Source organism: Phalacrocorax carbo, chromosome Z, assembly GCF_963921805.1.
Source record: "Phalacrocorax carbo chromosome Z, bPhaCar2.1, whole genome shotgun sequence".
NCBI classification, from domain to species: domain Eukaryota; kingdom Metazoa; phylum Chordata; class Aves; order Suliformes; family Phalacrocoracidae; genus Phalacrocorax; species Phalacrocorax carbo.
The window spans coordinates 81922777-81947255 of record NC_087548.1 but is presented as its reverse complement, the minus strand read 5'-3'; the positions used below and the strand labels follow the sequence as shown (position 1 = coordinate 81947255).

Below are 24479 nucleotides of genomic sequence, written 5' to 3'. Positions count from 1 at the left end.
GAAGCCGCCTATTTGCACCCTTGCATGAGAGGCAAGGAGTCTCGTTTACATTGCATAGGGGAAAACAGCTAGTAGAGGATAATAATAGTTATACTTGAGGCACGCAAATTTAATTTTCAACACGCTTACCCTGTTCACAACATCTTTGTGCTTTTTCTTGCATATCACTTGCAAGAAACAGGCACACCTGCTGAACAGACAACTGCTGGCATGTGTGGTGTTAGAAGAAAATGATCAGACAGGACACCTTTCCTAAGCGATGCGGCAGAATGTTTATTAAAGGTTATGGCTCTAGCTACCAACACTTCAAAATAAAATTGGTATACCTCTGGGTGTGACCTGCATAGCATTTTAGTTTCATTTCCTTTACACCTGATATGAATTTCATCAGAACACTTGAAAGCTACACCTTAAGGAACAAATTCTTATTGCATACAGAAGTTCACAGCATAACGCAGTACTGTGTTCCAGTCAGCAGTGAGGTACAGTACTGCTTGACAGAACACCAGACTTGCAAGGAAAGCTTCTGTGCTTTCCTTTGCCAACAGAGGAATTGGTTTTGTTTTAAAACTGTTCTTCTGTTAGACCTGGTAATGGCACTAGTTACCAGGAACAGAATGTTTTTAAAAACTGGGGGAAAGAACCCCAGCAATAAAACCCCTGATCAATCGTACAATAACACTGATCAATAACAACACTTTTGTATCATCAAAGGACAATGGGACACAGAGAGTGCTCTGTTACTTCCTCAAGTTTCTCATCTCAGGACTAGGTTTTCTACACTTCAGTGGCTGGTTCTTAATGTTTCCAAACATTCTGGTTTTGCTGTTCTCAGCATTCTTGTCTTGTTTTCCTAATTAAAACCTCATGCCTCAAAATACTTCACCACATTCTTTTCCTGCATTTTTGGGATTTTTGTATTGATTTGCTGTCTGTTAAGTTTCTGTCTTGTTTGTTCTGTAAGTAAGTAAATGCATTAGCAATGACGTGGATAGCTATCTGCCGTCTCACTTAACAGCTCTGTTAAGTAGCTCTGTGAGGTAGGAAAGTTAGTAAAGTTAGTACTGGCTTTAGAGGCAGAGACAAAGGCAAAGGACTCAAATTCTTATCACTAATCTGTGTGCCACTGGTGAAAACCAGGATTCCGTCATGTCTCGATCTTAAATTCTGCCATATATTCTTTCTAAATTAAATTACCCTTAATTATTACTTATGCTCATTCATGAAGGTAATGTAACACATTGTTAAATACTGCAGTTCCTTTTTACCAAAATACTGAAAATAAAGAGTTCTTTTAGCTAGAATAATAGCTCTTTAAAATACTCTCATTATATTATTTGTCCGTATTACTAAGGTCTTTTCAAGTCAGTTTATATTAAAGTGCTTAGTAGTCAATTATTTGCAGTCACCTGAATTCAGAAGTTACAGAAATTCCTTCAGAGAAGTCAGCTGCCGAATACGAGCAGCTTACATCCATAAAGGCTCTATCTCTCTTGCTGCAGTCATCAAGAATTTCACTCTTATTTTCAAGGTCTGACTGCTAAAGCATAGAACTGGCTAGTGCAAATGCTTAGGCACAGTTTCGATTAAAGCACATACATTCTTTTTTCTGTGCAGAGGCAACATAATGGCATATAGCTTACTCCATCAGTAGGCATTCCAGGGAACCTTAAAAAGGCGCATGTCTGCAAAACACCTGGCAAAAGAACAAAACGGAGGATCCCACATCCCAGTTTACAGCACAGTACATTTAAAGAGAATTGTCCAACGTGTTTCTGGAGAGTATACCTAAAACCAACAGAGGTAGCGCGTTAGTTCTGTTGGTACCCAGCCTGCCTCCAGAATTCAAGTAGTGTAAGGCTTGAGCATTGTACCGCCTAGCAACAATAGCTAATACGTTGCTTCATCCATGTTGTCGTCACTGTTGGCACCAAAGTCATCTCCGTCTTCAAAATACGAAGAAATGTAGTCATTTTCCTATGCAAAATGGAAAAAAAAAATCTATCACTTATCTGTGGAGGGGACAATTTATGAGAGAAACATGCTTTAAACTGCACTTGAGCACCCACAGTAATAGGAGTTTTTTCTTATTTTGGGGAAAAAAAAAAAGAATACTGTAATCAAGTTCTGATACCTATGAAAGAAGTGGCATCGCTGTTTGGTGATGAAAGTGAATAATGGTGTATGCTGATTGTGGCAGGACCCGCTTCTGCTTTCAAGATCTCTTTTTCAGAGCTCCTTGGGAGTAACAAATCTAAAACACCCACTTAAATTAACTGCAACGCAAGGTAGTGCAGCAAATAACGTTAATGTAATGCCTCTCTCTACAACTCTCAGCATCAGAGAAGATGGGGACCCTTCTCTGGCCGAAAGCCAATGCACTGGGATCTGACTTTGTGTAAATAGGAAATCTAACAGTACCTCTTCATGCTCCTCTTCATCGTATTCCTCTGGTTCTTCTGCTTCTTCATCATCTTCATCTTCTTTGTCTTTTGGTTTGTCTTTCTCATCTTCAGATTTTTCTTCTTCATCATCCTTCTTTTCCAACTCCTGTCACAAGGCAATCTCCTTTACAAGGCAACCCCATGTTTGAGTAACAGCGTATCCCCCACACTACCAAAATGTTACGCTGCAGGTAATGGCAAGACAACTAGCATAACGGTGTTGTGCAGATGTTGTTTGCCAACGCTTAAAACAACATGATGTGAAGCGCGAGAACTTCATAAGGACTTACTTGATCAAGCATTAGCCATCAGACCTGATATCTAAAAAAGGTATGTCTTGCGTAAGAAATGGAGGTGATGATTTCCCTGTACCATCCACTGCTGGAATAACTGACAGTAGAAGGCCATGTCGCACTTGATAATACCTCAGGCTGTATACGATAATGCCTCTGCACCAAACGACTGATGGATCACCAAGATAAAACCTACAGGGCTGTTTCATCTTTAAGCTTCCCATTCCCACATGGTGGGCAGTCACCTCCAAGACCGAGGTCGTTGTCCTCCCAAGTTACTCCTGTACGCTTCCTCCCTCTCAACTTACTGAATTGTTTCATTTCCAGCATCAGCAGACTGGCAAAACAGCAATAGATTTAAAAGCTCTGGCACCATTTCCTCCTTCAATAAGCTCTAATAGTAGCCCTGCTGTTACAATGAGGCTACATCACTACCCAGTGAAGAACAACGCTTGTGTTCTGAGTCAAACCAGAGCAAGGAAAATAGCTTCTCCCCAGCCAGGCTCTACCCTTATCTTCTCCCTTGTGCTGCCACACTGCAGAACAGCTGTCTGTCAGAGTAACAAGACGAGGCCAGAAAAAGGCTGCTCTGGTTGTTCTATTTGGTACCAAAAAACATTCTAAAGGTTTCCTTTTCCTTCAGCAACTTCTAGTGTGCAATTTAGGAAGAGTATGTGCGTCTTACCTCAATTTTTTTCAACACATCCAGATTACTTTTAGGCTCAGAGCTTTTTGCCTTTTTTGGTTTTGCACCTGCTGAAATAAAATACATCACGATTATTTTTTTAATATGGAAGAATACAAATTGTTTTCTTTTACTTGCTCTTAAGAGCTTACATCTTGAGAATGCCACAGAAATCCTGTACCGTCTCTATTAAAATTACCTTAGACTTTGAGGTACATCATTCATGGAGGTGTATATGCCTGACTTTCATAAGTGATGCCTATAGGGCCAGTCTGAAACTCACTTTGAACCAATGTTGACCAACGGTTTGGCCGAAGTATGACGTTCAGCTTCACAAAACACTTTTTTTCCTACATACTCACAATATGTGAAGAAATTAGAACAGAATCTCAACTGTTATTTTTCACCATCTCGAAAAAGATAAAAACTCATTGATGTTGCTAATTAATGCAATGCATTAATGGCAGCTGGGTGCTTCAGACAGGTAGGAAAAGGCAGACAGCAGAGTTGATTAGCTCCAACGCAGTAGGCATGGTTACAATGGCTTTTGTGCCACGGCTGGCTCTCATCTAGAGTCCACAGTGCACATTTTCACCTAGTCCCTCGATTCACCAACACCTTTATCGAGTCACTCCCTGCAGCCATTATGCTACGTAACTATATGGTGGAGCAAGGGTCAGAAATAGCATTCCATGTATCCAGGTAAGAGCCAGCTGAATCACAGCACCTTAAACTAAGGGAATAGCTGCCCCAGCTCCAGAAGTGCTGTTTGACCAGCAGGTGAGGGGACGAAAAGAGCTCCGTACCGAGAGATGTCACAGCCTTTAGGGAGCTCTGTGATGCAACTGTCTTTCAGCTCTCCTGCGATATGCAGCGCCGCCACATAGAACCTACAACATAGGGCTGTATCTACCACAGGTTAGCTCTGCTCAGCAGGGTAAAACTGCCTGTGTAACGTGCCGTATTGGTGTAGCTGCACGGCCTCTGATGGACAAGGCAGCTTCAGACAAACCAGATTATGCCACTTGCATTTTTTTTTTACACTAGGCTGCACTAAGTGGTGTCAGAAAGAAAAATTGCGTGCATCGATGGAGGGGATATCCTAATGAGGTTATGTATTTTATCTGGCCTAACGCTTAAGGAAGCAGAGCTCCAAGCGCTGCAAATAAAACAACTGTATTTTATCAATAGCATTTGGCATAAGTAACATCCAGTTCATTTCAGTGTTTTGCCTAGGAAGGGATTATGTGACAAAAGCACCACACAGAGCTGAGGGGAGACAAACTGCTCAGTAATGACACATGAACAGCATCAAAGCAAACACATCCAGAATGGAGTAGGGTTTTAAGGAAAACAAGTGGAAAGTGCGATTCAGAATTATCAGCTCTGCACAACCCCCTGCAGGCTTTTAGAGACAATGCCTATAAAACAAACAGCCTGGAAATTAAAAGAGACATGCAAGATCTTTCCTTAAATGCTGGCCATCTCTGGAACTTACCATAAAATCAGAGACACTGACCCACCGTTAGCAGAAGTTCAAGCTCCTTACATCCACGTAGCTTTGAGATGTAATGGAATGCAATCTAAGCTTTCCAAATACCTGTTCTCTTGGCTTAAATGCATACATCTGATTGCTGTATGCCTATGCATATAGCTGGCCTACATGAGCTGAACCCAGACAACGTTCTGGCTGTTTTGGCAGGCACTGCTGGTATCTAGGACAGTGTGGTCCACAGCCCAGGGTAAGTGGGGAGAGATGTGGAATTCTACCCAAAGTTCTGTCCCTAAGAAGGCAGGTGGTCAGGTCTTGGCTTAAAACATTCAGGGAAATCAGAAAGAGGGTGGGAGAGGAGTGTAAAAATGAAGCCATCCCTGTATATGTCCCTGTGTAGCGATCCCAAAACCACTCCTGCAGCCTACAAAGGCAGAATTGTAGGAAGCCTGTTTGAATTTTGGTGCAGATTCTCTTGACTCCCTCACCTTTGTTCCACTCGGTTATAGAGAGTCACCTAAAATGGCTGCCCTCAAAATACAACAAAGATATGTTGTACCAGAAGGGCTAACGTGTCGCTGACCAGCTCTTTACAAACTTCCTGAGTCATATTACTTTTGTATGGCCCCTGTGTCATCAGGATTACCCCAAAAAATACCTAAAATAACGTTTTTTGCTTGTAGAGGTACCTATTTTTTTATCTAATCAAATCCTGACGGTCAGCTGATCTTTGCCATTACAACTATGTAAGAAAATATACTTTTAAGAGCAAATAGAGAAACTGGCACAAAAGAAAGAGGAAAAATCCCCCACAGTGAGCAGTGACTCTCTCTTTATGATAATCACAACATTATTGTAACAAGAAATAACAAGTCGGCATTTATGATTTCATTGGATCTTGGGGAGCTAATTATTGCATATAGGCTTACAAAAGCCAATGCAGTTTCTTTTTTTGGGGGGAAAAAAAAAGTAGGTAGGTACTAATTGCATCTTTAGAGATTTAGCAAATAAGTATCTAATTTTCAGTTGAGTCGTGCAGTCTTCCTTTACTACCTTGCTTCTCAATGACACTCTTAAAAGGAACAAAGCTTCCAGCTGAACATATCTCCATGACTACTACACATTCCCTTTTCTCCTTCTGTTTTATCCTTGAACTGAAAAATGACACATGAAGCACTTAGAGAACAAGAAAGTAAAAAAACTAAATAAAACAGACAGCTAGATACAGGAGGCCAAGTGTTATTTCACATCAACCGAGCAACAGGCTTCTACAGAGAACTTAAAACAACAGTCATGCATAGTAGAAAACACTTTGAAAAACAAATACATATATGATGCTATGTAATAAAGAAGTTTTTTGCTGTTAAGAACAACCAATACCAGCTCCAACTGCTGTTGAAGGATCTGGTTCACAATTCTGAAGAAAGCTGAAAATAAACAAAAAAAGTAAAACCAGGGAAAATAGAAAATAACCTACATTAAATCACATCTAAAAGGCTTAAAAAAGTGTGAAAGCCAACCAAATCATAAACAAGAAAATTGAGAAACCCAAGATACAGAGGAAACCTGAACATCCAGCTATTCATTGTATAGAAGAAGGGTGAGTGTTGACTAAAGATACAAACTTTCACAACCACGAGTTTTGTGGTTTATCTTTCACTGTTACATACCTCCTACGTTAATATGGTACATCAGCATGAAAGGAAGTTATATCTGTTCCAGTAAGTTAAAACATTCCACAGAAGCAAAGCAAAAACCACAAAAGACAGGCAATCTAGTAAATTACTTAGAAACAATGTGCCAAAAGCCCTGATTTATTTTGACTAATTAACATTTCTACCACTTTTTTTCCCTAGCCAGCTCCAGTATGCCTTCTAGCATCTACTAAATGCTTCTTAAAAATATATACCTTTTTTGGTCTTTTTCTTTGGCTTCACCTCTCTTGGGAGTCTTCTCCAATCTGTACAGAAAATAGCTTTAATATATATGAATGATAATACACAGCAGCAATCCTCCCCCTGCCCCACACCAGGGAAAGGCAGGGGCCCCTGTTGTGTTGATACTGTTTACATTCATCCTAAGTGTTTTCATACACAGCAGTTTTACAGAATTCTAGCTGTACTTTAAATCAAGGAACCAGAGAGAGGACTGGCATTTCACCTACTTAATGGCAACTGGCGTCTGCCCCAAAAAGACAAAGTTCAGCCCATCCAGTGGCCCACATGCCCTTCGATTTGCATTCTATAATTGTTGGCAGTAGTGAGGTATACAGATACGATTGTGGAAGTTCAATGTTATAAAACCCAGCCACCTGTGACTGAGACATCAGGTTGGGTTATTTTTAGTAACATCAGTGTATGCTCCCAGTTCAAAACTGCCACCTGCATGGCGAGGAAGAAAGAAGGAAAACTGAGCAAAAGCTAAAACTTGCATTTTTGCTGCAAATCAGTTGTTTCAACTGAGTAAATAAATAAAATCAGAATTTCCTCCCTCCTTTTTTCTTTTTTTTGGACAATACTTTGCCTTGTTCTGAAAACATGCAAAGGGCATAACCATCAACAGGGAATGCATGACTTGTTAAGGATTTGCATACTTTTTTATTGCTTGAGAGATAATGCATCAAACATTTAAAAAAGCTGAACTTTTCACAGGTTAATAAAGAATTAGCCTTTGATAATCTCAGATATTACCTGGGGTCCATGTGGCATGCTCCTTTTCACTGTCCTGGTACTTTTTCCTGTACCTCTCAATTACTATGGAGAAGTAAACAGAGAGTTATTGGATACAAATAATTAAAAAAGCAATCCAGACACAGCCCTTGATATTCTCCTGTAACTAAACATACAGTGTATTTTTTCAATCCCACACTGAACACTTTCTTGTGCTGTTGTCAAACACTTAGGAAACAGTTTAATGTCACTACTTTGATCAGTTCTCATGATAATGCCCAGGACTAACCATCTGCTAAGTACTTGCAAGACCTAGATTTTATATCCCCCCAAAAGAAGACAAAAACCCAGAATACTGCTTTGCATTTTTGGGGTATCTCCTTTCAATCAAAGCATCCCCCCAAAGGAAAAAAAAAACCACTCCAAAATTATTATAATTTATACTTCTCTCCTTGGAAAGCATGAAAACATAAAATGCAGATATAGTCAGGGAAACTAGACTGAAACATCGAATGAACGCTAACTCTTCTACTCTTCAACAGTTTCACAATCAAACCTTTGCTACCAAACCAGTCAGTGACATTTATCACCACTGTGCTAACCACAGAGTATCCAGAGTCCCCAGGTCTCAGAATGCTGTGTCTCAGACTAATCATGACCAACTCCCAAGACTCTAAGTACTTGTACAACAGCAAAGCTTTGCAGCATAACAGAGATGTGTCCTGAACAGCAGCAACGTATTTTAGTCCACTTAACCTCTTTCCAGGCACAAGAAACTAAAACGAGAAATTCACTGTAAATAATACAGTAGTTATACAGTGTAAGTACACCCGTTTATATTACTGCAAAAAAAATAAAATTCCTTGTACAATCTCTAATGACAAAAGCAATATAAAGACTTAAGTATTTTTAAATCAGTCCCATTTTTTCTTACCAAATTACCATGCCCAACTGCAAAATCCACTTAATGCAAAATTATTTATTCTGATTGCAGTAATAACTCATTACCCAAACAGGGATAATTTTCATGGGTATTGAACAAAACACAGTAACAAAGACAGACCGTGACCTTTACAGTCAAAGACTTCTAGCATACTCACCAGAGAAAAGGAAGGGAGAGGGAAGACATCAGAAATTAAGCGGAATTTTAAACTTAGTCATGATGATGACAAGCAGAAGACCTACTTAAAACTGTGCAACAAAGAGCCTGCATTTAAAATTACAATGTCTCATGGGGCCTTTAATGAAGGTGGCCTTCACAGATGCTGGAGGAAACTGTCAGCACATGGAGGGAAAGAAACTACTAGTTTTGATTTCAGCTCAAGGCTCTTCAGTGAAGAACTAATTGCTGATGCCGTTGGTAAGAAAATACATCTGACTGAGTCTCACCACTTGCCACTAATGAATTAATTCCAAACCACTGCCAAGGTGACAGTCACCCCGTCATAGCAGGTATCCCTACAGGGAAAATATTAATGATTCATAGCTTATGAAGAGGGAAAGGTAGAGAACTTAACTACAGAATAAGCCTGCTCGCACTCAAAATGAGTGTTGAAATGAATGATGAAAATCTATTTTACATTGCGTACTAACGCATCAAAATTGCCAGGTAGCACTAGACGTGGCTTTCATTTTCCACCTGAATAATGAAAGATAGATAGCTATGTCTTAACAGAGTAAAATGTTTCCCTTCTCACATTTGGCTCACAGATGTTGTGCCAAGTGTTTAAAACAATCCATTTGCTCTTGTAGCAAAGACAATTTAAGAAGTTCCTGCCTGCAGTCCCGGTCCTGCCTCTCTCTTATTCCTACCAGATGTTTGGATGAAACACAGGGGTGGAAAGGGCTCTAAAACAGAGAGCAAAAAAGATCAGTTAAAAATAATCTATCCTGGAGGAAGAAAGTGATTTTCTTAAAGCTAGGCCACTCCTGCCTCATACTGCAGTCCCGGACACACCTGCATACTGTGACTGAGATTAAAGCAAGCTTTTTAAGCTGCAGACCACCACTGATGTAATTATACCCCACGCCTCTGATGAGGCATTTTTGTACAACTAAAGGTTCAGTAAAAAGTTACCTCAATTTACCAGCTTACCCCTGGGGAGCCACTGAGAACATGTGAGGCATTATTCGAGTCTATCAAGTGGCTGTGTACCTGCCTTCCCTGCAACTGCCAGTGTTTGTAGAAAAACAGCCTTCAAAGCTGGCAGTTCTATTAAGAAGCACACTCAGCAACAGAGTGAGATCACCTCAAAAAGAAGGCTGCAAAAACAAAGACTATTTTGAGGTGAACAGTAAGAACAATCAGGAGGCAAAGTTGGACAAGAGAGATAATGTGTTCTCATACAGTGGCTGGTTCCTTGGAAATAACCCTGACCGGCTCTCAGGCATAACAGTTTCCTTTTCTGTGCCTCAAACGGAAATAGCAAACGTCAAGCCCGACAAAGATCAAGTGCATGGCAAGCCTCTGGTGAGATGAGAATCCAAAGAGATTAAAATTAGTTTACTCAGAAGATGAAAGACAAGATGGGACAAAAGAGTAATTTGGAATACTTCCACCATCATAAAGGGATCTAGAAATGAAGATCAGATCTGTTCTCCTTGCCTCATAACCAAGGTTTTACCTGACCACACCGTCAGGGTCCACTCTGGGCCATCAGCTTGCGCTGCACTACAAGCTGCCTGCTGCCTCCTGGTGACTGCTGGGCTCCAGCTGCAGGTCAGGGGAAATATTCTGCCTTTTGTGAGCCACAACGCCTGGCTGGCAGGGTTGTTCACTGCTCATACTGCACAGCACTGCTCCATTTTAAACAGGGCTTTAGTACAAGAACAAGTGGCAAATCAATAAGCTGTGTTAATCAGTGTTACATTCAAAGACTAAAAAAAAGAAATTGCACACGGTCTCAAAAACCTCTAGAATTCACCACTGCACCATGAACAAAAATTACCAAAAATTCACAGGGGATTGGACTATGTACCTGTATCGTATCTACACTATGAATATTCAAATATTCTGAGGGTTTTGGGGTGGAAATTAAATCTCACGTTCTGGAGTTCAAGTCAGTTCTCATTATTTAAAATCAGCACAAGATAGCATGGAAAGGATTATCCAGTGTTTGGCCACTTTGGATTTCTTAAACGTCCTCACAGCAATAACCTCCCGTGACTGCTAGACTTAAAATACCCCCACAGCAAGGTAAACAGTCATTCAAGTCTTCCTACCCTGCTCCCCTTTCCTTCTTGCCCACCAGCTCAGTTTTCTGACCAGGAAGCTTGGATATTAACAGGATAATGGTGTATGACTGGAAGTCAAGTACAGCACAGCATTTATTGTTAATTGAAGAATAAAAAAGTGTTTAATTTTTAATTACAGATAAGCAAAAGACAGTCTTAGGTCAAGTAGAATAAGATCAAGCTTTGGCTTCTAATCCAGCTCTGCTTCTGATGCAAACCTCAGTACATCACTTATCCTCATCACAGTCTTTGCATTCCACACGACTTGCTGGTAATACTTACCTATCTTTGCTGAATGGACTTAGGGAAAAAAATCAGTACCTTTTAGAATGTCCAGCTATTTAATATAACATTGATTATTGTAACTACATCTTTCCCCAATTAAAACGGAAGCTGAATTTCAACACTGGTATTTACTACATATTTTTTCGCTTCAATGCAAAATTCTTAGGGTATTTTAACATGCAGAAATGTCTATTTCACTTGTATTGCTTAGCATATAATTGAAAAGGCTGCATATATTTCATTTTGCTGTTTCTTACTTTGCATCAAATGGAATACTTGTTTGATACCTCTCTTTCTCACACAGTAGCTGCCTTCCACTTGCAGGTGTGACCTACAACTTCAAGAAGTGTAAAAGCAGAAAAACTCCCTATTACCTTAAGCTGCTAATTTTTATTCCTTATTATAGGTACAAAATACATCTTCAACACATGCATTTCACTGCATAATCCTTCACGGAATAATTACTACTGAAGATATAAATAAAAATAAAAAGCACACAAACAAACCTTCACGATCTTCTTCTACTGCCAAAAAATATGGCATTTTTTTCATAGTTCCTCTAAGATCTTGTTTTAAGGCCAACATGTAATCTTCATCGTCTCCTGTTTTCAGAGGCACTGGCTTATTCTCTGTACTCTGTACAAATTATGTTTATTATTTGTAAGGTCTTAATATCCATCAAAACTATGCATTATGCTACTTTGCAAGTATACTTCATTGCATTCTGACATGCATAACTATTTTTACAACTAAATTGATACCTTTTATGACTTCGCTGTTTCTTTCTGCAAAAATATATCAAGAAATCAAAAAAAAAAGTATTAAAACTGTGAAATAGTCATTCATAGTCATATTAAGCTCTTAATCACAAAAACAGTTTTTCACACTAGCCTAACTTACTCGGAAGCCATTACTTCTCTCCCCAGTCAGAGCAGCACTGGCCTTAACCTCTTCTAAAACATTTTGACTACGTTAAGTGTGGACACCCTTTCCATGACTACTGTGACAGACACAGGTTGTATTGTCATACAACCAGGCAGCACACAGGCCCTCACACAATTCAGTTTCTGCCGAATGAATTTAAATGAATTGTTAAGGTTTGGATCTTTTGGGGGTCTCTTTTGAACTATGAACCTTGAAATTGGGAAAGATAAAGAAGCAAAACCAGTTTTTAAAATACACAGAAAACTGGGGCCAGAGGCAGAATGAAAGAATGGATGTTGTTCCTCTCCCACGACAGACAGTGCACCATCAATACCTGAGCGCTAGGCTGCAAAGCCCAAAGTGCTATCACAAGTCGCAGGGCTGGATCACAAACAAAGGAATTTACTGCTTCCAGCTACATTTGCTAGCTGGCCAACACTTCAAGTCACTAATGCTGCTGATGCTCAGCTGATGCTCCTTAACTGGGTTTGTAATTGCACTTACAGGAAATTAATAAGAACTCAAAAAGTGGCTATTAGAAATGTGTAATAGCAACAATTCACTGCTTAAAATAATTCAGGTGTAAGCCAGCCAACAACTGTAACATACTTTTGGTCACTGCCCAATCATTAAATCTAACTCTTTAAATTTTTGTCAATAGTAGTTACACCACTGGGTTAACTGATTTTTTTGAATGGCACTAGCTTTCCCCTGAAAAGTTTAACTTAGTTCTGAAACTTTGTTCACAGAAAAGAAAGCATCTTTAACTTCCCCATGGCATACATTAGGTACACTGGGGCCAGTAATTCTCCTAAAAGGCTGCAAACTGCAGAAGCTGTAGTTCACACAGAATTCCGTTTCCTTGTTCTACCAAGCAGAACAGCCCCATTCACATTAGGAACAGTTGCAGATGGCTTAGCATCCATTAAATCTCGTAACTTAATTGCAAGGGTGGACTGAGAGGACATATAACGTCTGGTTCAGTAAGTCAAAACCTTGGGTGAAATTCAGAGAAATCTCAGCGTAGCACCAATTATATGCCAAACTCACAAGTTCTGTGTCATAACATGCAAGATTGAGAAAAAATTTATGCATGTTGATCAAATCCTGACATAATCTTGTATAAAACAGCAACATTGTTAAGACGACTTTTCCGCCTCAAAATTGTCGAAGCTTCCCTGCACAGCAAAACTCAGTCAGAAAATGCTTTCTTCCCCTTTAATTTTCAAATACAACCCAAATGCAAAATCTCTGTTTCCTTACTCACATAAAATACTTTTGAGTTATTTTCAAATTCAGAGTAGTGAGGTGCAAGACAACCATCCAAAATCTTTTACATTTGCGTCAACAGTAAGTTTCTAAAATGAGCAAATCAGCTTCAAAGACTAGTGTAACCTCGTTTCCAGCAAAATCAAATATCCAGCATTTCTGTTACTGTAACAAATCATGATGAGGACTTTAATGAACTAACACCTTGCAAGCAATCTAGTTAAACAGGGGATACAACAGTTGGCAAAGGGACAGGAACTAATAATAAGAAAAACATTTACATTAAATGCTTCAAAATTGACCAGAAGTGCTCAGGGCTGTTCACATATTTCATTACATTATCTGAACATGACACGGAACACGCTTTACCTGAGCGCAGAGGGTGCGCTCCAAGATACTTGCTGTACTTACAGGGAACAGCGGTGGAGGCTCACAGACGGCATCAGGTAGAGCCGCACCTTTCGCAAAGCCAATAGCCTCAATGTTGAAGGTAAACGAAGCACGTCCTCTACCTGACCCAGCCATTTGGAGTTACTGAAAATATTACAGGTTATTAAAGATTTATTTTTGTTACGTGTAGCAAATACATGTATGTATTACCTACAAAATTTATGTTTAACAGAGATTAAGATAATTTTCAAACAACCCTCAAAAATTATTTTAAATAGCAAGCCATTTTTTAATGCCCATCTTAAGTTCCTCCACGTACCATAAATTTCTTGCAGGCCTAAAAGGAACTCCATTCCCTCATTTCTGCTAGCCACCTCTGCGTGTCTGAAACTACCTCCTAACCTAGGAATTTTAAACCTTATTCTAAACCTTAGATACACTGACTTGAGTTCAATCAGGGTAGAAGAACCAGAAAAAAGGTAAGATTAAAAAAAAACATTTAAAGGACCTTGAACTTCCTGTGAATGTATTTTGCAGTTTCTGAACTTTTCTCCAAAAAGCAGCTTGTGTTTGTCATTCATGGCTTCTTCATCCTTCAGATTATTTTTTTTCCCTTTATGACTAGTTTTGGGTACTGACAAATAACAATAACCAAAGAGGTGCAAGGTAAGTGCGTTGAAGGACTTTTCTTCACAACAGCCCTCTCTGCTCCACTCCAGCATATCTGCAAGCTAACTGCTGTTAAAACCTGTTTGTTTCCACCAAAAGTATTTCACCAAGAATATAAAAGAAAAACAGCCAGCAAAACTACATTTACAGACACGTCTCACCACCTTCAACATTATGCCAATCTCCACCTCAGTACTGTATGACCAGTGGGTTGGCAAGTAAAGCAAAATGTGAGAAATGCACTTTTTGCAGGGGAAAAGGTCAAGAAATGGGACCCAAGTGAAGCCTAGCTGAAGCAGTGTGCTACTCCTCGCTCCCCAAGACCATGTAAAGATCAATTCAAGGCCCCACCCCAGAAATCCCACAAGCTGTTTGCCATTAATTGCAAGGTTACTGCATTGCACCCTGCTTGTTAAGAACACGTCTGTTCCAGACTTACTGCTGTACCTGCACCATCACAACTATTCCCACCACTAGTGGGCACATGAGACAAGTAGTTCAAACTTCTCATACACTTGCCTAAAATAACAAGGAACCAGGAGAGAATTATGATTAGAAGCAAAGAAATGCATACTTAAGATTAAGATCCTTTAAGATTCCCCCAAATGGAATCAATGGCCTTTTTATTAACTTCCAGTGAAAACCATGTTGCTGCAAGTATTTTCCTACTTATTATTTTCAACAGGAATAAGCCTGGCTTGGATAAAACAAAATCACACTACATACACCCACATCACTCAGCAGCACAGAAAACGGTCTAAAAATATGCAGGAAGACCTAAATAGATCATTTTAAGGGAGACAACAAAGCAAGATCTAAGCCTGAGCATTTAATTAACTGGAAAGAAAAAGAAAAAAAAAAGAGAGAAAGAAGAAATAGCAAACTCACTTGAAAGCAGGATGAAAACCAAGATGTGAGCCTGGCAGAATGGAGAAAGATAAAAGACACAGTAAAGCCCCAAACATGAGCAATTATCTAGGTGTGCAGAAAAGGGAACAAAGAACAGAAGAAACCAAAAAAAAGGCTAACTGAGATGTCCAGCTAGCAAGGAGAGGTACACTGTTTGCACTACAGTGATTATAAAGCTCCATTTAAAAAATGCTGCTTCAAAATTAATTCTTGGTAAGATTTTCTTGAAATAGCACATTAGTCTGATGAAAAGTAACGAGCTTTAAAACGAGCAGTATTTCAACTCAGGAGTTTTACTGAAACTCATGATTTTTTCAAGCATACCAAAAACTGACAGTGACAGACGACTGGGGGAAACGTGAAGTCGCTGAGCATGACAAAGCTAGCGCAACAACTAGCGTTCTGGCTGCCAGGAGGGATGCCTAATGGGGCACCCCAGCTCATTTTTTGTGTATATGGATAGTTTGGGTGTCATTTACTCTATGAACGAGAAGGCAAATTTCAGATTTAAGCTTTCAAAATGCCTTCGGAACTACGTACGCTGTCGCTGGGGCCGTCGGTCGGGATGGCTGCGGAGGGTCTCGGGAGCGAAAGGCCAGTGGCGCGGGGGTCCCCGCCGGCTGCTCGGACGAGCTCTCCTTATCGCACCTTTTCCTCAGAAAACCCTCGATGGCGCCCCAGTCCTTGATTTTTCAGAGGCGGGTGCAATCCGTCAAAGGGAACAGCGGGTAAAAGAGAAAGGACTAAAATTTAAACACTGAGATTTTGGGTTGGTTTTGGCTCCACCACCCCCCTCACCCCCCAACCCCCCCCCAATGCCCCTGAAGGTTAAGCGGGGAAAACATTTGTCACGACGGCCAGAAAGCGCCTGCCATGTGGGAATTCACCCCCTCAGCTGCTCCCTTGCCCCCTTCCCACCCTTCCCCACCACCGCCCCAAGCCCCCGCAGACTTTCCCGCACCACCGCGGCTTCCCGCCTTTCCTTCAACCTCCGCAGACTGTGCCCCGCCGCGACAGCGCCTGTCACGACAGAGGAGAAGGAGGACTGTGAGGGGAGGGTTCACCCCCGCCGCCCGCGGCTGAGCCCCCCACACCCCGCTCCTCCCCGGACCCCTCACAGCTCCCTCCGCCGCCCGCCGCTGCCGCAGTGGGGCGGGCCCGGGGCCGCCCCGCCCGTCGCGGCGCTGAGGGGGAGGGGGGAGGAACGGCGGGATCATGTCGGCGTTGGAGTGGTTCGCCCACAAGCCCCTGGGCGACGGGATTTTCTGGATCCAAGAGCGTTTCTACGAATCGGGCAACCGGGCCAATATCTGGCTGGTGCGGGGCTCGCAGCGGGACGTGGTGATCGACGCGGGGCTGGGGTTGCGCAGCCTGCCCGACTACCTGCGCGCCGCCGGGCTGCTGGCGCCGGCGGAGGGCTGCGGTCCGCGGCCGCTGCTCGCCGTCGCTACCCACGTTCATTTCGACCACTCCGGCGGGCTGCAGCACTTCGAGGAGGTGGCGGTGCACAGCGCCGAGGCGGCGGCCCTGCTGCGCGGCGACAACTACGAGGCTGTCACTTGGCTGTCGGAGCGGGAGGTGGCGCGGCCGCCGCGGCCGGGCTGGCGGGCACGGCAGTACCGCGTCCCGCCGGTCCGGCCCACCCGCCTGCTGCAGGAGGGTAAGGGGGGACGGGGCACGCTCAGCTTCGCCGTTTAAATCCGTATTTCTGTCAGTGCTGAAGTCGTCTGAGGGAAAAAAAAAAAAAAAAAGCCAAAAGCGCATAATGATTGCGTACCCTGGGTCGCAGAGTAACGTCGCGCCTCTCGTAACAATGCTTAAACCGACGCTCACCCTCTGCGACCCGCTTCGCAGAATCTACAAACCTCCTGCAGTCCTCAACGTGGGGCAAAAAAGATGAATCCTTAAATTCTTAAGAGTTTATATTTAATGTGCCTTAAATTCTGGCCTCTACCAATTCTGGAAAGCGCTGACAGGAACCCGAGAAACGCGCAAAGTACCTTCCGCTTGCCTAACCTCTTCCCCTCTTTCAGAATTTTTTCTTCCCTTGGCATAAGAGTCACTCAACAGTACTCTGAGTGACTGACTGAGCACCCCAGGTTCAGCCTCAGGCTTCTAACGGCGTGGCACCGTGTCAGTCGGCTCTGGCGTTTGGTGGCCCGTGTTAGTTATGAACTGCCAAGGCACAACAGCGTAAAGAACAAAGCAATTTCTTGAAATATGGACTGTGAAGAATGTGGGTTTTGTTTTACAGAATTTACCTAAATGTAACATTTACAGAAATGGCTTATTACAGATAAAAAATGCGTTTAGCCCCTCATAGGTAACAATGACTAGGTTATTTTGGTGACAAACAACCAAACTGTATGAAGTGGTGAAGCAGGAGTTGAAGGGTAGCTGTGTGACAGAGAGGTGACACCTTTTGCAGAGGACTTAGTCTCTTCTTGGCTGTGTTAGACCGTCCCGCATAGGTGCTTGGAAAAGCAGAACTGAACTTACTGAAGACTTCAGGGGAGATCTGAGGTGATGTTTAACTACGGTCAGTCAACAGAAGTTTTGAGTAGTTTTTTCTTGATTAAAAATTATTTAAAGAATAATCTGGTATAAGAGCAAGCACGCTCACTGTCAAAGTAACATCAGAGTTTCTAAGATAACGCACACTGAGACGCGCTGTGTGGACGTGGCGTGTCGTCTCAGCATGTGTCATTGCTGTGGGGTGAGGGTACCTGGTGATGCTGAAAATACAGAACGTGGCAGGGGCAATATTCTGTTGCAGTCGAAAGCTGCAGCTTGTACTTGCATATTGCCTGCTTTGATTGTTGAGTTTTGGTTTTGCATTACCTTAATCTTAGCAGACCTTCCAAGAACCTTTTATTTTGGCTGTTGTAGCTAAAATTGCATCTTCTTCTATTGTGCATTACCATTTACAGTTTTCCTAGTCACTTGTATCTTCTAAGGCTCAGTTTCCTTCAGCTGTCCCAGTTCCCTTTTTTTTCTTAAATTCTGTACTTGTCTCCTTTAAATTTTGGGTGCCACATTCTCCTCCTTTGTACCCTTCTCAGTGCCAAGAGCAGCTGGAAGCCCACTGGAACACTTGGCTCCATTAACTTCACCATCTCCACAGTTGCTTCCTTCACCAACACAGGCATTTTCTACCCAATCTTCTCAGTAGTCAAGTCTATTTCTTTCTCCTGCCAAGGCTTCTCAGTATTTCCCCAATGGAGAATTTGGCTAAAAATTCTCTCTGATCATTTTGAAACTAGCTGTTTCTGCAGACATAGGGGTCAATTTCCGTGTTGGGTGCAGCGTGGTCAGATGTTAGCTATTCAGTGCCCTACAAACGCTCTTCTAGCGTTTTCAGTAATCCTGAAATTTTCAGTTGAGTACCAAAGTGGATCAGGTCCTGTCACAAGTTCTGCCTTTTCAAGAGTTAAGTACCTTTAGGTTCGCTGAGTCTTAAGCAAATTCGTGGCATGCCTGTCTCTGGCGTGAGACAGATCTGTAACTTCCAGATTTCTAATAGAGTAGAGGTTTGGTGCCTTTTTATTGTTCTCCTTGTGTTTTACACAAGGAAATGTGTAAATGTGTAAATGTGAAATGTGTTTTACAGTTTTAAGCATTGTTTTATAATAGTACTGGATGTTATTTCTTTCAGAATTCTTTCATATAGTTGTTAAGCAGCTGCTTCTGGGAAGGTTGCCTTATACGATGGTCATCTTTCCCTATGCGGCCCTAAAGTTTACATATTTACCACCTGTAAGTTAATGGGGTTTGCACACTTATCATTTAGCTGGCATTACAATTTAAAATCAACAGCAGACTTACTTGGCCTGTTCTCCATCCATGGACTGACTTTTTGCTGAAAGTACCAGTTCAGTGACCAGTACAATGAGAAGGCATTCACATTTCAGCTGGCAAAAAAACCCTACCTAATGTTAAGAAAGTTCTAATTTTATGTGTCTGATGGAATGGGATGAAGAAAGTGTGTGGAGGCCAGTCTTGGTTCTCCTCCACCAATTTATGTTTGGTCATTTTGCTTTTCAAAAGTAACAGCAGTGGCATTCTAGGTGAATTAAGTGAGGGCAAAATTATAATAAATGATGAAATGTCTACGTGGTAAACTTTCAAAGGAGGCCCAGCTTAGATGTGGTCCTGTTTCATTTTCCCTGTCACATTTCTTTTCACATTTACTTTATTGGGGTGGGAATAGAATCAATTGATACAACCCAAGCCTGTGTTAACGATAATTGGAAAATCCCCTGTTGTCAAGTCTATCTTTCAGACACCTCTTTGGCATTCACCAAGAAAATAAATGTCCCACTCCCATCGTTGCGGACATATAGTATGTACAAACTCTCAGCTTATGGGTAGGTCGCACTCTTTGTGGTGTTTGAAATACCTGATAAATGCCAACATTTTCCTGTGACACGTTTGTTTGCAGGGGATGTGATCAGCCTTGGAGACCGTCAGCTCACTGTCATGCACATGCCTGGTCATTCAAGAGGCAGTATTTGCTTACATGACAAAGACCGGAAGATTCTGTTCAGCGGAGACGTGGTGTACGATGGATCCATGATTGACTGGCTTCCCTACAGCAGAATAAGTGACTACGTCGCAAGCTGCCAGCGCCTCATGGAGTTAGTGGACAAGGGTCTCGTGGAGAAGGTACTGCCTGGGCACTTTAACATATTTGGGGCGGAAAGGCTGTATCGTTTAGCTTCCAACTACATCGCGCAAGCTGGAGTTTGTCACAGGGTTTCTGCTTGTGCCATGAGATCCATTGCAAGCATAGCGCTTCGCATTACAAATTCGAGAGTCACTTCTTAGTGACGGTGCCTGTTGTGTGATCTGTTCACTGTTGAAAAACCAGATGTCTTGTGAAAGTGACGATACAAGCAAAAGCGGTATGCATTAGTAAAGAGCTGGCAAATTGATACAGATGAGCTGCAAAAATTCTCCCTATTTTTGCCTACTCTATTCCTATTTTTATAAAAAATATGTAAGCTAGGAGCTTACATAGCCAAAGCTACCATTTTTCTTTCTATTTTTTCAGGGCATGTTTGCACATGTATTGTGATTGAAATATACTGTTTTATTTTTGTTACGAGTCTGACAGATCCATATATGCCAGAATGCGAAGTTTTACATTCATGCCGGAAAGCCTGTTGATGTAGCACTAGGTTTGTGACTGTTCACTCAACTCCCACCCAGGTTTAGGCCTCGCACAGCTTGTGCTAAGACCTGGTGTGCGCTAGGTGCAGCACCATGAGGTCGAAGCAAGGACAGCGCCTGCACAGGACTCTGTGGGCAGAAAGAGGCAAGGGCCGTTCTGCAGCCGTTGTCACCTGCCGCTCACTGTCTGATGCGCCTGTTGTTGCCTCTGTCTTTGCAGAGGAGCTGTCTGGCAATCTCTTTAGAATCCACTAATGTATGGAAATGCTATAGACCAAAATTCTGAGCTGGAAGGTGTATAGATACATCAGCTTACCCAAAAAGCTTTTGATGTGGATCCCACAGCAGGCAGACTCTTGAGGCTTTCATGCTTCTCAGTGTGGCGCAGGGAACGCCTGTACCATGACAGAGGACCATGAAAGAGCACTCTCACCATCTGCTAGGGAACCGTTTTGCTTATAGGCATGCGAGATAGGAATTAAGAGAATTTGTGAACTAATGAATTAATGTGTTAGGCTACTACGTACAACACTGATTGAGCCCTTGCTTGATGTGGTTTTTTTCTGATGAGCTCATAAAATGTTGCTTACAGTTGCTCTGTGAATTCGAGAGAACTGGACTGTGACAAGCTTAAAGGTTTTGTTTGTGTCAAAGAGTATTTTTGTGTGACTGGATTGTGACTTGGCTGGTAATGCTCTGGGGCAGGGGAAGGATGGAGGCTGTAAGACAACCTTGCCCTACCACAGGTGCTGGGCTGAACAGGCGGCACACTTGTTACCACAAAGCGAATGTAACTTGAACTGTTTGCTTGCTGCTTATGAGGTGTTTGGTGCGTATGGTTTTTATGAAAAGTGCATTGCCTTTGACTCTGTTACAAAAAAAAAAATTGTTCGAGAAATGCTAAATGACATTGTAACTTGCTTATGAAAATTGAATGTGTGATATTTAAAAGCTGTTGAAATGGTTAAAGTTTGTGTAACTATTCTAACAGTATATCTATATATTTAACTTTCTTAAAAGGACACTGTCTGTTGTTATTTTTGTATATAGACATATATACTTTCCTAAAAAAGAATGCAAATGCTTTCCTAAGTTTTAGTGGAGTTTAACCTTACTTGTTTGGCTTTCGCTTTATGGGGAGCTTTTTCCCCCCTCTTATCATACCCAACAGAAGGGGGGGCCTGAAGTCTGAGCTCTGTCTAAGGCATGGGGGAAGTAGAAATTGATAGTCATCTTAATAGGTATAAATTCTGGTGGAAAAAAACCCAAAACAGTTGCAAAATAAAAAAAAACATCTCTGTCTAAAAACTGTGAAAGATAATATCTTAGGTAGTACTTTTCTCCTTTCACAGATAACTGCACTCCTGTCTTTACTATCTGAATATATTCTTCACCAGGATTTGTACTGGCAGATTGTGGTGTGCCAAGTTCTTGTTAGCAGTGCCTGTCTCCAAGCTGAAGCGAAACTGTGAGTGGGCAGGACAGGTACAGCGGTGCAGCACTTGAAAGTTGCTCAGATCATAGCCTCTTTTTTGGAGAAACTAAAGTACTTCAGTGTGTTAATGTGAGCAGCATTTAATCAGTGGGTAGATGTCTGTCATAAACGAAGCTAAGAGGCTTTTATCTTGGCCTCATTTGGCCAGAGGAAGAAATACAGAAGTTCAGCCTGGGAAGCAAAAAAGCCATGCAGTGAAGAGGCCCAGGACAAACTCCACAGAGCGGTTTTCCTTTTTAGCCTGCTGAGGCATGCTGCTATGTACGTGGCAGTCCAGACACTGTTCTCGATAGGCAGGGGTGTGCAGTGGGCAGTCACGGGCATGAGGTGGCAAGCAGGAAGGTCATAACGGCTGAAGAAATACTTAGCACTGGAGCTTACACCAGTTACCCGGATGAAGCCGTAGTGACACCGGTTACCCAGCAGTGACTGAATTCCTTCAAATTAGCTGTCTGTGGCATAAAAACAGTAGTAGTTTTGCTCTATGCTTCGTGAAGGCTGCAGGAGCGCCAGTGATAACCCTGTGCACTAACATGGACAGGGAGACCTCTTAGTCACAAAGCCTGACAGTACGCATGCCAGTTGCTAAAATTCTGCCAACATTCATTAGGGGAGTGAGATCGTGTTGAAATAGCATTTCGTGTTAGACCACCATCGATTTGTTTATTTGATGCGATACTAGAAGTCCTGAAGCCAGATTTTACTGTACTGTAAAACCCGAGCTCCTAAGAGAAGGCTTGTCACTGGAATCAGGAATAAACCTCTACACCAATGTAGCATCAAGAATAGGAATTCTCTTTATTTCAGTGCCAGGTGCCTGGGGGATCCTTCTGCTTATCATGCACACCCACTGGGGTTTGTTTCTGATATTTATACATGACAGTTAACACACCAAGCCTATTGAATACATAATCATTGCCCTGACTGAGCATTCCCTTCTTCCATTGGTCTGTATCTTCTCCGCTTCAATTTAAAGCTGCAGCGTGATTTTAATTCACTGCACATGCTCAGGAGGATTGGGGGGGGTGGTCCTTTCGTCCCTCAGTTGAGTCGGTGGTCGCAATCTCCCCCTTCTGGAATTACCTTTCCTCAGCTCCTGTGACTCTTACTGGTTTCATCGTTTCATGGCTGTGGCATGCCTGATCTTACTTGCAGGAGGACATTTCTTTCTGTTACTGGTCCTTGAAGTTTCTCAGCTGGTGAACCCTGAATTCCTTTCATAGGCTGGCTCATGGAGTCATTTGTGTTTCTTAGGATCTGGGTTTAGGTTGATAATGGCTCGAGCTGCAAGTTTAACCCTTTAGTTATTTACAACACTGCTGTGCCCCAAGGGTTCCCCTGGTCACCCCCACATTGCCTCCACAGCCCCCTGGCACCCCAAGAAGTCCCCTGGCACGAGGAAATGGGTGAGCAGACAGCGGCAGCTCCTGCCCTGCTGAGCCCCACGCCAACCCATGGGATGTGGCCAGCCGAGGCTCCACACCATGCCAGGCAGCACCAGCCACTTCCAGGCACATCCCGGCGCTGCTGGTGGCAGCCCTGGGGTCACTGGGGGTCGAGGCTGGAACCTTCTATCTTCTAGCTGTTGTTCAAGGTGTCAGGCTCAGAGGGATGCCAGTTCAAAAGGAAAGATACCCTCCATCATTTGTTTAAATCCACGCTCAGTATCAGCTACAAGATCCTTACGTGTCCAGATCACTGCCAAAATGCCCTGTTAAGCCCTGCCTAAGTCCAGTAAGTATACATAGGCAATGGCAATTGCCTGGGGTTTTCTTCTTGACCAAAATCTAGAGAATCATTTCCTAGCCCAGGAGTGAGCTTTACGTGAACATAGCCCAAAATGGGGCGTGTTAGTAAACTGCTGCTATAACCCAATTGACAGTAGTTTTTGAGGATCTTGTAATTATTTTTGTATTTTAAGAAATTCACTACTAGGTAAATGATACATCTTTAAGTATAAAGAACTGACTCTGACTATTTTTGTTAAGAATCACCAAGTTTTAGTCATGAGAGTTTGACAGTGTCCCTTTAACACTACTTGGATTAAATATTTAAAATGTTCCTTGTAAGTTTAAATATTGCAACATCTTGGACATTTAGAACTACGTTGATTTTATTTGTAAAATCTAAATGTATGTTAATGCAGTTTTGAGCAGACTGTGGAATTAAAAACAAAATCAGACGGGAAGTTTTGCTCTGTAATCTGTTGAGACTTTTGTGATGTTAAACAACAGTTTACACATTAAAAAAATAATGTTATTGTGGCTAATCATAATAAAAAACGTTATAAATCCTATGCAGCCCAGTCATAATTTCTAGGTAATTTTTAAGAGAAGCACTTTTTCTTGCTAAATGGAGTGCAAAAGCTGTAGAAGTTGCTAGCAGTGTTTTTTTTACACTTCTAAGCAAGTGACTCTGTTAGAAATGTTTACATATCATAGGCAATGATGCAAAGCTTGTACCAAACTATGAGTGGGTACTTCTTAAAAAAACCCTGCCGTGTTTTAACACAAATCAGAATTAGTTTTTCCACAGAATTCACACACAGA

The 24479-nt window shown here is 42.0% G+C and overlaps 2 protein-coding genes across 5 annotated transcripts; one reads left to right on the top strand and one right to left on the bottom strand.

Annotated features, from left to right (window-relative positions):
- Window positions 1–229: 229 nt before the first annotated feature.
- Window positions 230–16784, bottom strand: POLR3G (RNA polymerase III subunit G). Of its 4 annotated transcripts, none has more exons than XM_064439024.1 (9): window positions 16647–16784; window positions 15804–15946; window positions 13707–13829; window positions 11609–11738; window positions 7605–7667; window positions 6824–6874; window positions 3423–3493; window positions 2422–2550; window positions 230–1977 (listed from the first exon to the last, which is right to left on the bottom strand). In XM_064439024.1, exons 3-9 carry the CDS (start codon window positions 13818–13820, stop codon window positions 1891–1893), a joined length of 645 nt encoding a protein of 214 aa, XP_064295094.1. In that variant the 5' UTR covers window positions 13821–13829; window positions 15804–15946; window positions 16647–16784; the 3' UTR covers window positions 230–1890. The 4 variants fall into 4 exon arrangements, with proteins under 4 accessions (XP_064295094.1, XP_064295092.1, XP_064295095.1 ...); XM_064439022.1 differs by lacking the exon at window positions 16647–16784 and adding an exon at window positions 16225–16346; XM_064439025.1 differs by lacking the exons at window positions 15804–15946; window positions 16647–16784 and adding an exon at window positions 15243–15793.
- On the top strand, window positions 16428–24224 carry MBLAC2 (metallo-beta-lactamase domain containing 2). The gene is made up of 2 exons (XM_064439021.1): window positions 16428–16923; window positions 19705–24224. The coding sequence occupies exons 1-2, from the start codon at window positions 16479–16481 to the stop codon at window positions 20088–20090; spliced, it is 831 nt and encodes a 276-aa protein (XP_064295091.1). The 5' UTR covers window positions 16428–16478; the 3' UTR covers window positions 20091–24224.
- The last annotated feature ends 255 nt before the right edge of the window (window positions 24225–24479 follow it).

What these genes read in the sequence shown, in the direction of transcription:
- POLR3G (XM_064439024.1), bottom strand. Translation starts at nt 13,820, where the DNA reads ATGGCTGGGTCAGGTAGAGGACGTGCTTCGTTTACCTTCAACATTGAG. An exon ending in GCATGCCACATGGACCCCAG is followed by an intron (nt 6,875 to 7,604) that starts GTAATATCTGAG and finishes TTTTCTGTACAG; the next exon opens with ATTGGAGAAGACTCCCAAGA. An exon ending in AAAGAAAAAGACCAAAAAAG is followed by an intron (nt 3,494 to 6,823) that starts GTATATATTTTT and finishes ATTTTATTTCAG; the next exon opens with CAGGTGCAAAACCAAAAAAG.
- MBLAC2 (XM_064439021.1), top strand. Translation starts at nt 16,479, where the DNA reads ATGTCGGCGTTGGAGTGGTTCGCCCACAAGCCCCTGGGCGACGGGATT. An exon ending in CACCCGCCTGCTGCAGGAGG is followed by an intron (nt 16,924 to 19,704) that starts GTAAGGGGGGAC and finishes GTTTGTTTGCAG; the next exon opens with GGGATGTGATCAGCCTTGGA.